This window comes from Alosa alosa, chromosome 7 (assembly GCF_017589495.1).
Source record: "Alosa alosa isolate M-15738 ecotype Scorff River chromosome 7, AALO_Geno_1.1, whole genome shotgun sequence".
In the NCBI taxonomy this organism is placed as follows: domain Eukaryota; kingdom Metazoa; phylum Chordata; class Actinopteri; order Clupeiformes; family Clupeidae; genus Alosa; species Alosa alosa.
In genome coordinates this window covers 19796693-19810759 of record NC_063195.1, presented here as the reverse complement: position 1 = coordinate 19810759, position 14067 = coordinate 19796693, and the positions used below count along the sequence as shown (strand labels likewise).

General features: G+C 41.7%; 3 protein-coding genes across 6 annotated transcripts in view; 1 reads left to right on the top strand and 2 right to left on the bottom strand.

Annotated features, from left to right (window-relative positions):
* dpy30 (dpy-30 histone methyltransferase complex regulatory subunit) lies at positions 1-1736 on the top strand. 3 transcript variants are annotated; one of them, XM_048248887.1, is made up of 5 exons: positions 1-75; positions 630-670; positions 827-874; positions 1000-1151; positions 1514-1736. In XM_048248887.1, the coding sequence occupies exons 1-5, from the start codon at positions 66-68 to the stop codon at positions 1584-1586; spliced, it is 324 nt and encodes a 107-aa protein (XP_048104844.1). In that variant the 5' UTR covers positions 1-65; the 3' UTR covers positions 1587-1736. The 3 variants fall into 3 exon arrangements, with proteins under 3 accessions (XP_048104844.1, XP_048104846.1, XP_048104845.1); XM_048248888.1 differs by lacking the exon at positions 1-75 and adding an exon at positions 245-267; XM_048248889.1 differs by lacking the exon at positions 827-874 and having other exon boundaries at positions 31-75.
* The window catches only part of LOC125298155 (histone H3-like), a 781614-nt gene that overhangs the window by 424434 nt on the left and 343113 nt on the right, over positions 1-14067 (bottom strand). The gene's annotated exons all lie outside the window — the stretch shown is intronic.
* Positions 1844-11881, bottom strand: psen2 (presenilin 2). Of its 2 annotated transcripts, none has more exons than XM_048248827.1 (11): positions 11578-11881; positions 11096-11267; positions 9996-10210; positions 9549-9690; positions 8015-8082; positions 6853-7073; positions 6127-6225; positions 5338-5406; positions 4731-4850; positions 4051-4166; positions 1844-3608 (listed from the first exon to the last, which is right to left on the bottom strand). In XM_048248827.1, exons 2-11 carry the CDS (start codon positions 11225-11227, stop codon positions 3453-3455), a joined length of 1338 nt encoding a protein of 445 aa, XP_048104784.1. In that variant the 5' UTR covers positions 11228-11267; positions 11578-11881; the 3' UTR covers positions 1844-3452. The 2 variants fall into 2 exon arrangements, with proteins under 2 accessions (XP_048104784.1, XP_048104785.1); XM_048248828.1 differs by having other exon boundaries at positions 11728-11881.

Here is a 14067-nt window from a genome sequence, read left to right as displayed (position 1 = left end):
GGACGGAAGGTGCAATGGTCACGTGACTGTAGGCTACGTAAATTGCGTAGAAACCAACAACAAACATGGCAGACGGTGAGTGGGTTATCCCTTTCATAAGCATTTTTTGCTCTTTAGTGCAATTTCAGGTTGATGTTGCACTGTTTAGTATTACTCTTTTTGCATAAAACAAATGTTGAAATATGTTTCAGGGCAGCATTGTCGCTATCGTCCTTCAAATGTTGTAGTTTGTTCCCTGGATCGCATGCGAGCTAGCAGGCTGATTAGGTTAGCCCATTGAATCCCGCCACCTTTGAGTAACGTTACAGACAAGTGGTTAGCTAGTTAGACTGATTGCTAACAGTATTGTTAGCCCGGTTAGATCAGCCCCTCTTCGCCTTTATAAGCCTTTCCTCTACGGTTCAGTTTTGCAGTCGTGCCAAATTCTGCATGTCATCCATGTCTGCGAGAGCTAAACTTGCGTAGTAGTTGACCTTTCTATTTCTATTTCTTTATTCAGCTAGCCTGTTAAGCTAACGAATAGAGCGAAATTAGAATAACGTTGCTGTTCACTAGGGTGAAGTAGCACAGTCAACATTCTTTGCATGTTCTCATTGCTTTCACTTACAACCGGCTTTTCCTCTTTCCAGATCAAACAGATGCCGATCAGAGCATGGAAGGCAGCACACCGGTAGGAACATTTAATTCATCACAATGTAAATGCTTGACATTCTGCTTCATGTTAGGTTGTCGTCCACCTAAGTACACACAATCACCCGGTTGACCCCTTTGATCGTGAATTAGATACTATTGTAAAATGTGTCTTACTTGGTACTGTGGTGTTTAGGTGGCTGAGAACCCTCATGCAGAATATGGGTTGACAGAAAACATTCAGGTGAGGTGTAGCAACCACTTCAGTGCAGATATATGTGATCAGCTGAGCCTTCAAGTGATGCATTGCGCGCTGTGTATGGATCTGTTCTCTGGGGATATCTTCATGCTTTTCCGTTTCTGTTCCAGAGGATAGTGGAAAACGAGAAGGCTCACCACGAGAAGATGGCGAAACAGAAGCTGGATTTGCAGACCCTACAAACGCTCCCGACGCGAGCGTACCTGGATCAGACAGTGGTGCCTATTCTCCTTCAGGGTCTTTCCGTGCTGGCTAAGGAAAGGTATGTTGAAAAGAACTGCCTGTTACGAACTGGCACATTTGGAAAGTGTAGGCTGATGGAGAGCTCTCCTAAGACCTTTTTTTTTCACACCCAATTGCTCTATGTTCTCATTTTAAGCCATAATTTTGCATATAGGGAAGATGGCCACATGGTATCTCAACCATAATGAGCAATACGTTTTGTTTTTCCCGCACATGAAAATTAAGTTTGTATGTTTACTACTGTACATGTTTTGCCTTTCTCTGATGACCCAATTAAATCACTTTGTTTTAAATGGAAAATACTGTATCATACACTTGGCCTTGTTACGCAGTAGTAGCTGTACTTAAAACCTCTTTCTTGTCTTTCTCCCTTAAATCTAGACCTCCACAACCTATTGAGTTTCTTGCCGCATTCCTTCTGAAGAACAAGTCGCAATTTGAGGATCGGAATTAACATGGATCAGGAATTATTGGCCTAATAAAAAGATGACTGAGTGGTGTTTTTGTTTTGTTTGACGAGGGAATGACGCACATCATTTACCCCCAGTTCCTTCCAGACTGTATGGTTCTTTTTTTAAATCTAAATAAAAATACAAAAAACCTTGCCTTTCTCCAGAAGTACCTTCTGTGCTGTAGCTCGTTATTTCAAGAATCATACACAATACAGAAAATTAAAAATAAGTGGACAGAATCTCAACACTTACAGTACACTAGAGTTTACAATTTATTCCACCATGTAACACTGACATCATTACAAGACAGACCAAAAACAAAAAAAAGGAACTCCCTATGCAGGGACACTTCATTTGCAACAAGTGTTTGGATATAAAATCAATTAAAATATTACACCTTTTTGTATTACATTCTATAAAATATATATATATAATTCTTCTTCAATACAAAGTCTACATACTCTTAAGTTAAAGCACTCTGTTCAAACAGTAGCTTGCCACTCATAAGATTAAGCGGTACCCTCGTCACAGTTTCTTTCAGATGCAGACAAAACCTGACCAGACTTTCCTGTTAGCTTATTACCCTTTAGCCTTTAATTAAGAGTTTTTTTCAGCAGCAAACCTGAAAATGAGAAATTAATGTTGAAAGTAGTACTGAAAAATAATTAAGCAAAAAAAAAAAACCTTCAAGAAAAGGGCGTTTTATATTACAATGTCATTGATATTGAATATTATACTGGTCAAATGCGATGGGTCTTGATAAAACAAAACTGACAAAGTCAAGAATTAAGTTACATAGTGTCTTTGTTGCTGTTTGGTATGCTTACAATTAAGGGATATGGCCTTCAGGACATGGTTTTCCGCAGTGATTATTAGGGGAATGGATAACAGTGGCTAAAGTTTGTAGCCACTATTATTGGAGCCCTGTGAGGTTTTTGATTAAAAGGGTATTGAAATGTTAGGCAAAATACACTAGTCAACCCTATACGTACATATACTGAGAATAGTTTAATATCTTGGCAGTCTGAGCCGTTGTGTTGTTGTAGACATTCAGTTGTTGCACTGAATATATTTGTCAGCATGAGACGTTTTCTATGGCATAATGTTGCAGTGGTCTAAAGTGTTTTTTTTTTAGTATTTCAATCAAGTAGTAAATTCCTACTAGTCACTAATCTTACAGTTAGAGTGACATGACAAGGTGCCTAAAGGAGGTTGAGATTCTCTGAGTTTAAAATTTATAAGGAAAAAAAAAAAAAAAAAAACGGTTTCTCTTAAAGAGAAGGTTCTGTTTTTTTTTCTTTTGCCCCCAAGGAGAGATAGAGGAGGGATTTCATGGCTTGGAAAGTTGAAGATCACATTGTGTCACAATCCATTTACAGCATTGGCAAGCGAGACTGTTAGGTTGCGTATGCAGTAACACCGAAAGAACTTTGCTGTACGCGTTGCAGCTACACCAGACAATCAGAAGACTCATTCGATCTGATAAAGAAGAAAAGTGAGAATATATGGCACCATTTTTTTGTTTGTTTGCTTGTTTTTTTCCAAGAAAGAAAGAAATCACAGCAGTGCTCAACACCAAAACGATTCCTTTTCTCAGGCCTTGTAAAGTGCCAGAAACTTCACATAATAATAATAAAAAAAGGAAATGCCACAAGTCAATGGGGGAGGGAAAAGCAAAAAAGAAAGATGAAGTCACGGCAACAGAGGGGAAAAAAAAATGAAAAGAAAGAAAAAAAAGTCACGTCAAGCCATGAGACAACAGCAGGGCCTCGCAAGGACTCTTTGGGTGATCCAGAACCCGTCCCAGTCCCATACAGCACCCACACTATTGACCTTTGGGATGGGTGAGGGGGGGGGAGGGTCATAGGTCATATATAGAACTGATGAGCGGCGAGGCTGTCCATGAAGGGCCTCACCAGGTTGTCGGTGGAGAAGTAGAAGACCAGGCCGAAGGTGATGGAGATGGGTAGCGCGGGCAGGGCCTTCTTAAAGATGGCCAGCAGCAAGAGGGTCAGACAAAGGCCCTGAGACAACAACAACAACAACATTAATTTGACAGAACTATACAACACTTACCAAACTATTTAATCTGGAATTGTTCGTTTGAATGTGTACATAGAGTACCCTCCAGAGTTATTGGCACCTCTGCTAAAGTTGACTAAAAAAAGAGGAATATAAAATCATCTTTTGGAAATTGATCTTAATGCCTTAAGTAAAAAAAAATGAGGAAGTATCCACTTCCAGGAACACTGGGCTGTTGAGCTACAGAAACACCAACCATGAGCTACAAGAACTACCATGTTGTGGCACAGAAAAGTCATACACACATCATCAGTGCTGAGCATAAGAAATACCTTGATCTATGCAGTAGATCTATGCGGTGTCAGCACTAGGCTATATGAACCGTCATCAGTGTTGAACTAAAGAACCCCCCTTTCCTCCCCTGGTAGCACCGGTTGTACTCACGATCAGGATGGCCACGAAGCAGGCCAGCGTGGTGTTCCAGTCCCCCCCGGTGGCCGCCGCCTTCCCCACCAGCACGCTGTAGAAGATGAAGTCCCCCAGACCCAGCTTCACGCCCCCTGGCACGGGCATAGGCAACAGAACAGGGGCGTTAGCACGGGCACAGACAACAGAACAGGGGCATTAGCGACGCTAACTTTACACCCCCTGGCACAGGCAACAGCACAGGGGCGTTAGCGACGCTAACTTCATGCCCCCTGGCACTGGCACAGGCAACAGAACAGGGGCGTTAGCGACGCTAACTATGACAAGTGGGCTGTATGCCCATCTCATGCTACTTTACTTTGCTGTTTCATGTTTATTTTTCTTGTTTCTATGTTTGGCTTCACTACTCAATATTTTATCGTAATGCATACCACTTGCCATACATTTTGAATGTCTACGTTCGTTTAATTTGTGATTTAAGAACAGCAGACAAGAGCAGCGGCTTTAGAAAAACAGTCCTAAGAGAAATGGAGCAACCATTCACCGATGAGAAAGATAGACATAAACACACAAGCAACAGACTCTCCACAAATGGTACATTTTCCACAGGCAATAGATTTCTCCACAAGCAGCCTTGAGAGAAACTCTGCACTCGTGAGTGCATGACTCATCTCCATGGAAACATTAGCGCCACTCACGGTCTTCCTCCATTTCCTCCTCTGCCGAGTAGCTCCTTCCCACTCCTCTGAGTGACGGGCTCTCTCTGCCCGCCCCTTCCTGTTCAAGGATTCCTCCATCACTCTGATGCATTTCGTCATCTGGAAGAGTTTAAAAAAAGCAAACAAAAGTTAACATACATGTAAGGCCCTTGATGATATAAACACTCAAACCTCAACATCATTCAACAGAGCTGTATGCCCATGTATGTCTGAATGAAATATATTGAAAAAGAGAAGCAATTGCTCATGTCCAAAATATCTTGTGAGTCAGTGCTGGCTTTGTTCATTTAAAATTATGTTTTTTCAAAAGATATTCTTAAAGACTGACCAGAGGACATGTTCAGTTGCATTACACTGCGAAGTCTGTATTTTCAGTAGATTTTAGACCATTTGGAGAAATACACTAACATTCATGGACAAGCACTGGCAGAAAGAAAGATAACCAGATATAACCTGACACTTCTGGGTGTGTGCGAGAGGATGCTGTTCAGTTGCCAAACACTCTATCAAACTATCAACGATCTGACGAGCAGGCAGAACAAACACTTCATCTGCAGGGGACCCAGAGAAGCTGCACTGCACTCACCAGAGTCATGATACACTTGCTCCGCTGCAGTAGGTGGATTGGCCATCCCCACCATCCAGACCATGGCGGCTAAAAGAGGGGAAATCATCAGGTTTCACTTCAGCTGCATGCTGTGACAAAGGACTCACCATTTAGTCAGTGCAAACCAAGAGGAACCTGATACTCCCATCTCAGAATGGAGTACTTGTGGCAGTTTATGAGAAACTAGGAGAGTATGTGGGAAATCAAGACATATCTGGATATATAGACATAAATCAAGACATATATAGAAAACTTGTGTGGATAAAAGAGTGTTGATTAATACAACAAATGAGGCTGGGAATATGTAAACATCCATCTGTATCCAAACTTACATATGTAAATGTTTCTGTTGCTGCCTCTGGAATAATCTCCCTACAGAAATTAAGTCCTGTCCCACTATCAGTAGTTTTACATCTAATTTAAAGACCCATCTATTTTCTATGGCCTTTAAGCGTCAATTCATTTTCCCCTTGTATGTTTATTTTATTTTTTATTTCTTTTTAACACTATATTAACTGCCACGTTTAACTTCACTCTTTCCTATTTGGATTTGTTTTACATTTTGCTCTGTAGTACTAGTTTTAGTAAACGTATCTTCTTGTATTCTATAATCATAATCAGTTTTATTATTTCTATCACTTATATTTTTGTATTTATAACTATATTTTATTTTAAGTTTGTGAGCAGCTTGGGTCAATTGTTTTGTGTTTAAGTGTGCTATATAAATAAATGTGAGGAGAATGAAGCTGGTGAACTAATGAGACCTACAGGAGTATATGAGAGCAGGGAAAATGGGCTCGTTCCTCTCCTGGGCCGTTTCCACCAGCATTCTCAGAGGACCCTTCGGACACAGCACAGCAATTAAATCTGAAACACACACAAACACACAAACACACAAACACACACACACACACACACACACACACACACACACACACACACACACACACACACACACACACACACAGAGTCAGTGTTCTGCCAATAAACTGTATGCTCTGAACCACAGAAATGATATTATTAGTCTCAGAATGGCCACAGGAATAGAGTACATATGAGGTCAGAGAAACCAGAGACAATAAAATATAACACAAAGATTCTGGTCCTTGACTATGATTGAGTTGCGGTTGAAGCTGCTGGCTTTGTCTGCCTATCAACACCCCGCAGCTTCTAAAATCATTGTAAACCATGGCCTCTTGGGGCCTAATACCGAAATAAGACAACTGGCAATTGTAGTTGTGAATCATATTCAAAAACGGTGGTAAAGTCGTATTCAAAAACGCTGGTTAAGTTGGAGACCTTCATCCTCTGCTTCTTTCATTCTTTCTTTCCTTCTTTCTTTTTCTTGCTTCCTTTCTTTATTTCATTCTTTCTTTCCTCCTTTCTGTCTTTCTTTCTTCCTGTCTTTCTTTCTTTCCATTCTTCGTTTATTTCATTCAACCTTCCTTCTCTCCTTTCTTCCCTCCCTCCCAGTCCCCTCCCCTCGGTCCTCACCGTAGATGGAGATGGCCCCCAGGATGACCCATGCGGACCACTCGGGCAGGAACTTGATGAAGATGAGGGCCATGAGTGCGCTGATGATGATGAGGTAGGCCTGCTGCAGCTGCAGGGGCCCCTTCCAGTGGATGCACACCATCCCCACCGCCCCAAAGTTCCAGATGATCATCACCAGCGTCGGGTAGTCCATGGCCACGTTGTACGTCTTGAACAACTCGCTAATGTGGAGGGGGAGGAAGAGACGGATTAACTCACCACATTTTTCAAGGTATCCCACTGTTGCTGTTACAGATTGAAAATGTAACTGATGTCAATTATGTTGTTTTCGTTTGTTTTTGTTTTGCATATCCCTTTATGTATTCTTTTTTGTTTCCTTTCCCCCCTTACAGTTGGGCCTTGACGCTTGATGCGTCCAGAGAGACCATTCACATATGCGTTCACGAGTTCCTGTAGATCACCTAGTTGAGTAACTGCAGTGGTAGTAGCGCAAAGGTGCTAGCAACATCAAAAGTGTTACATTCCCAGGAAATGCACATGAGCTACCGATCGCTTTTTTTTTTACACTGTACTCGAGAGTCACTCTGGATGGGAAGTGCCTGTTAAAGCCAACGTGCAGCAGAGGTGCAAACAATAGTGACAGTGTTGAGGACTATCACTGTACAGCTTCTTCAGGGCTAACTTGACCTTATACAACAATTTTTTTAATTCCCCAAGAAAATGCGATGTAATGACCATCACAAGGGCTATTATTCACTTGTGTCTGTGACAGTGTCTAGTTTCCCCTGAGAGCTTCTAGAAAATCAGCTGCCACATCAACAACTGCCTGAATAACAACTCGTGTCATATGAGAATGACAAATATATATTGAATAGAAGTGAAATAAGAGAGAGAGAGAGAGAGAGGGAGAGAGAGACTAGCTAGAAGATAAAAAGAAAGGAGGGAGAGATAGAAGGAGAGAGAGATACCAGCTAGAAGAGAAAGATAAATGGAGAATGAGTCTTGGAATAAGAAAGAGAGAAAATGACTCTAGTGAGACCCAGGTACATGAGGAGAGTGATAGAGACAGAGAGAAAGAGAAAGAGAAAGAGAAAGAAAGAAAGAAAGAAAGAAAGAAAGAGAGAGAGAGAGAAAGAGAGAAAATATCTCTGGTGAGACTCACCCCAGGTACATGAAGCTGAACCAGAAGAGCAGCATGAGGGAGGAAAGGATCAGCCAGCCATGGATAAACTGTACACACACACACAAACAAACAAACAACCGTCCTTAGCAGGGTGTCCTAATGCATTCCACTGAATTAAACAGCATCCAAATGTGTTCAGTCGTAGTCAACTGAAGCGCACACAGACATGTTTTCACTGCCATTGGTGACTTTCAGTGTTGTGTGAAACACCACAGACCTCCAATGAAATTAAATCCTCATAGAAAACAATCACTTCAGGCATTACAGTGGGATGAGAGCACTGCATCTGTTTTAGAGAGTTGGGACGGCACAATATTTTTTGTATCCAAAATTATGACTGATTAGATTCAACTTTATTGTCATTTAGCTGATACCATACCGTGTGTAAGTATCTTGCTACAAATAATAAAACAACACCCTGGTATTAAAAACCTTAAACATCAGTAATAGAACTCATAGAATAAGCCTAGACAATGGGACAGCAAAATATTTGTATAATTATAACTGATAACATGTATTGATTTTATAAAAACATGATTAAAACACCATTCTCAAAGTATCGGTTCTAATAAAACGAGGTTTCATAACTAATTTCTAATTTTGGGGTATGGCGATATCTTTCTAGTGTCACTATACTGTGCAAGGTTAATCCGCAGTGCAAATCTGTTGTGCCTTATAGGGTTATAATCCGCAATAATCCTTATAGGGTTGTAGATATCATATGAAACAATATGGGAGGAAGTGGTTATCAGCCTTCACAGCGTTTACTCTGTACTGCTATGGGAATATTAGTGTGCGTGCGTGTGTGTGTGTGTGTGTGTGTGAAGGTGGGGGTGGTAGGGTGATAAGAGAATCCTTTCAAGATCAAACTTAAGAGGCTGCTGGAGGTCATGTTCTACATTGCATGCGTGGTCCACAAGCTTCTTTCTCAAACCCAGGAGAAAAATCAGCACCTCTATGAGATGGCACTACACTCTACCAGCAGGGCTGGCTGACAGCTGCACCTCAGCAGTCAGCACCCACTAGCAGTCAGGTTGTTCCCCTTACAACTGGCCTACACCAGGACCGCAACTGAAGCGCTACACTCAGGCACGAAAACATAGGTTTTGCAGACTGGTCTATTTTTGCAGACTGGTCTATTTTTCCTCAAACGTGTGCACACACTGCTCTCTCGCATCTGGTGTAGGCAGTTACGCAAACGGAAAAGCATCAGTTGCGTGCCCGGCATAGCCCCCGCCTGTTGATGGAGCTTGCACACTGCTCCATCAAACGCCAACAAACTCCAACAAACACCAACAGTTGGGTCAGTGTGGGCCGGTCATCTGTCTTTGTTGGAGTTTCTTGGATGGAGACACCACAGTGTGGACTGGAAGTTGGTTTTATAAACATTCTAAAGACAATTTCCAACAGCTGCCAACTTCAGAATGTTGGAGTTTGTTGGTGTTTGTTGGAGCAGTGTGCAAGCTAAGAGGTGGATGGTGATCCAGGGAGACTCGAGAGGGCGGTTTCTCACCTTGTAACAGCGGTACTTGTAGAGCACCACAAGGAAGATGGTCATGACCACGATGACGCTGATCATGATCATGGTGTTCAGCACGGAGTTGAGGAGGCGGCGGCCCACGGAGGGCGTGTCCTCGGTGAAGGGCGTGTAGATGCTGAGTAACAGGAAGAGGAAGTCAGACTCACAGAGACCTAATCTCTCCGTGAGGCCTCCCGACATAACAAGAGTCTAGTTTCATAAAGCTCATATATTAGCTATTCTATAACTATACTATAAAAGACACCTCAATATTACATTATACTGCATGTAAGGAAACCAAATATTAGGCTGTGGAGAGAAAGAGGAAGTCTGTCCCAACAGAAACAGAGTGTTTGTGTGTGTGTGTGTGTGTGTGTGTGTTTGAGTGTGTGTGTGTGTGTGTGTGTGTGTGTGTGTGTGTTTCCAGACGATGCCACTCACAGCTGCTGGCCGTTCTTTTCCGTGTAGAAGCTGACAGACTTGATGGTGGCCACGACGACCACCATGCACAGTGTGACTGGCACAAAGAGCATGATGACATGCTTGGCCCCGTACTTCAGTGTCAGCTCCTCCTCGTCTGTCTCCGTCGACGACTCACGACCAGACACGGGCCGCGCCGGTCGTCTGGACGGACTTGGCGTCCGCGCCACTCGCCGCTGCTCAAAAAGGACGTACCAATCAGATTTCACCCCTTTATTAAATATTCTGAAAGAAGCTGGTAATGTCAATGTCAATGTATTTATATAGCACTTTTATAAACAATGGCAGTTGACCATAGGTAACTCTCCTGCCAAACAAAGTGAGAGTGAGAATAGATAGATGATGTATTTCTCTAACTGGAGCGCAAGCTGGGAAACCACTACTTGTATTGTTACATATGGCAACTTTTAGAGCAAGGGGCAACCACATAACTGGTTCCATGTGTTCAGACTAGATTGTCATGAAAATGTGCCTATTCATGATAAAAAGTAGAAGAAAATAGCCCAATAGCAATGGGAATGTGCCAGAACAACAAAACTCAGAAATCCTGCCAAGCAACATTGCTCAAAAAGTCGCCTTGTGTATCATCTTTAGGCTACAATCCACATCATTTATTTCCAGTTGGAGCACCCTTACAAAAGATACTGTTCTGTTTTCAGTCTAAACTATCTGCTGAGTGAGACCATCCTTTCTTGCAAGTTTATATTGCTCCAAAGGACAGTCAGAATGTCTAACGACTTCTGAGGATTATCTACACAAGGGCAACTGCTGATTGAGATAGATAGATAGATAGATAGATAGATTAATAGATAGATAGATAGATAGATTTATTGATCCCCAAGGGGAAATACTGAAGGTTTTCCTTTATCTGCACCTAGATTCCACCCTAAACGGCTTGTTTGGGGGGGGATCTTAGCCTACACCTTTAAAAAATATCGCTCAAAAAAATATATCTCACAGACTCACATTTTGATATAGGCCTACCACGTGACACAGACTTCACAGTTCCCAGAATGCCATAGTTCTTGAAATTGAAAAAGGTCTAGCGGAGAACTACTAACCCTCTTAGGTTCTCCATCCTGAGGAAGGTTCATGTCAGGGTCTCGGTTGTAGTTCGGTACGGACGGACTCTCGGGCTGGACCAAGGCTGTCCGTTCATTGCAGACCTCTTCTTCGCTGTCCGAAGTATTCATGAATGTAGTGTTGGTAGCCACTAGATCAACATACACACAGCTAGGGAACAATCAAACCAAGAACAGCTCCTTAGGTGTGGATATACCGTGACGTGACACCAGGCGGAACAGCCTAGGTGTCACTGATCCATCCAGCATCTAACCTACAGTTAACAGTGAAGAAAAACCTGTCTGTCCCATCGACAGACTAAAGCATGTTTGCTAATGGTATGGTACCATAGTGGCGAATAACTTCGTTACATTCCCGTGTATATTAGCCTACAATCTAGCTGACTTATAATGGCAATCGCTTGGAAAGAAGGGCTAAAGCACGTATTTCTGCAGCACAAGCACCAAAACTCAATACTCACTGATGTTTTCCAATCCAGTCAGCTCGCTCGCTTCGGTAACATACAAATAACGCCGACTAGCCTACAAGTTCGCGACTGCTTAGATGCTGTTCACAAAAACTGGACAGATCGAGTCTGTATGCTCAAGAAACAAGTAATAGCTGTTCTCACCTTAAGATTTTATAATTTCACATCAATAAAGGCAAAAATGTGCGTCAGTCTTCGGACTGACCGAATATTTCTCCTCCTGTCTGAAAAAACCACAGACAGTAAAAGAAACAACAAATGCCAGCAAGGAAGTAAGCTGCTCAGCTGATCTTCGCATGACCACGTGACGGTCACACTAAAGATGACGTCACTTGAAAATCGTAGCCTATTCACTAGACATTCTCTGACTAGGTCTAGGTTAGTTCTCTAAAACTAAATTCTATTTGCTAGTTGGGTCTCTTTTATGAAAGCTATAACAGCCTTAGCTGTGGACTGTGTGCTAGATATACTTAATAAGTTGTCCATGGTTAGATCTTTTTTAACCACTCCCTTCATGTTTTCTCTTTCTCTGTTATAATATGTGCAGTCTATAAGTATGTGTTTAACACTTTCTATTGCGCCACAGTGTGCGCATACCCCCGTTTGATGTTTCCCTATAATATGTAATCCACTGTTTAAACTTGTGTGTCCCATCCTCATTCTGGTAAGCCATGTCTCCTCCTGCCTTTTCAGTCCACTGATTTTACTAGATGTTACATATTTGTGTATGTTGTATAAATGTCTGCCAATTCCCTCCTTATCCCATCTCTCCTGCCACATTCTGTTGACTTTGTCCTTTATAATACTCTTAATTTCTGACTTGCTTAAAGTGACTTCCAGTTCAACCAGTTCTGATTTAATTGCTTCTTTCGCTAGTGTGTCTGCCTTTTCGTTTCCCTCCACTCCCCTGTGTGCAGGAACCCATATCAATTCTACTCTTATTCTCTGTTGGGATATTTTAAAAATGAGTTGATGAATCTCATCTATTAAGTCTTGTCTACATGTAGACTTTCCACTCTCAATGGATGTTAGTGATGACATTGAGTCTGAGCAAATTACCACCTTATTAGTTTTGCTTCTTCCACCCACTGTAGAGCCAGAATTATTGCTAGTATTTCTGCTGTAAAAATGACCAGGTGGTCTGGTGTCCTTTTTTTAATATTAACATTGTATCTCGGAATGTGGACTGCAGCCCCTGTTTTCCCTGTCTGATCTTTTGATGCATCTGTAAAAATTTGAACTGTGTCATCATACATTATATCCATATATTGCTGAACATTTTGGTATACCCCTGATTTAATTATATTCTTAGATTAATACATTTATAAATTCTTATCCTGGGAGAACAAAACACCCAGGGTGGAATTGTCGTATACTAACTGTTTTACTACATGCAATGCTGTCAATTCCCATTTCCTTTGCCTGTCTGTTCCCATGCCACCCAAAACTGCATGATGGGCGCCCATACTCCCAACACTAACAGCACCTGCTTTGTGGGATGTGTTACTTCATGACCCTTTAGATTTGTCCATTAAGACATAGATAACTTTAACTGCCTGAGGTCTAAAGGCATTTCCCCTACTTCCACTTGTAGAGATGGGATTGGTGTTGTCCTAAACGCACCACAACACATTCAAAGTGCCTTGGCCTGTATCCTATCTAGTTCCTGCATTGAGGTTTTAGTTGTTGAGCTATATACTATGCTTCCATAATCAAAAACAGAGCGAACCAGTGCAGTATAAATCCTTTTCAGGGACAGGCCTGACGCTCCCCATCTAAATCCCGCTAAACACTTTATTCCTTTTTTACACTTATCAATCACTTTCTGAATATGTATTTTAAAATTTAGCTTAACGTCAAACCATACCCCAAAATATCTTATATTATCAACTTGCTTAAGTAGTTGCCCATATAGTTTTAGATCTAGAGTAGGGTTCGCTCTTTTTTTGGAAAAACATATAAACTGTGTTTTTTCAATGAAAGCCCCACTCATGTGACCACTTCTCGACCTTAACAATAGCTGATTGCATTTTAACCTTCAAGTTGTCAGTATTCCTACCTCTCACCCATATTGCCCCATCATCAGCATATAATGCTCTACCCATCCAGGTTAGTTCTCTCACCTCCCTCCTGAAATTGATTGAATTCATGCGGAAGATCCTTTTAACACTAGCTGAAATTGATTTTAGCCTGTGAATCACAAAAGCCGATGCTTTACATTATTGAACCGATTTGGAGGTGTTCTTTCTAACCATTCAAGGATAAAGGATAGGCTACACTGCAGAGGATACACTGCATACAGACCATAGCCTACTACATAAAGACACAAGAGATACACATGGGTACAAAATCACAAATTAACATAAAAAATACATGTGGAGCGCATTTTGTGTTTTTTTTGTGTGTGTGTGTGTGTGTGTGTGTGTGTGTGTGTGTGTGTGTGTGTGTTTTGTTAGCCAGAGGATATGCTAATATTTAAACGCT

Bases quoted from the DNA above. Each gene is read 5' to 3' on its own strand.
- psen2 (XM_048248827.1), bottom strand. From the start codon at position 11,227: ATGAATACTTCGGACAGCGAAGAAGAGGTCTGCAATGAACGGACAGCC. The intron at 4,167-4,730 runs GTGAGTGGCGCT...TGCCCGTGCCAG, and splicing joins GGAGGAAATGGAGGAAGACC to GGGGCGTGAAGCTGGGTCTG. The intron at 3,609-4,050 runs GTGAGTACAACC...TTGTTGTCTCAG, and splicing joins GCTTCGTGGCCATCCTGATC to GGCCTTTGTCTGACCCTCTT.
- dpy30 (XM_048248887.1), top strand. The intron at 875-999 runs GTGAGGTGTAGC...TTTCTGTTCCAG, and splicing joins GGTTGACAGAAAACATTCAG to AGGATAGTGGAAAACGAGAA. The intron at 1,152-1,513 runs GTATGTTGAAAA...CCTTAAATCTAG, and splicing joins TCCGTGCTGGCTAAGGAAAG to ACCTCCACAACCTATTGAGT.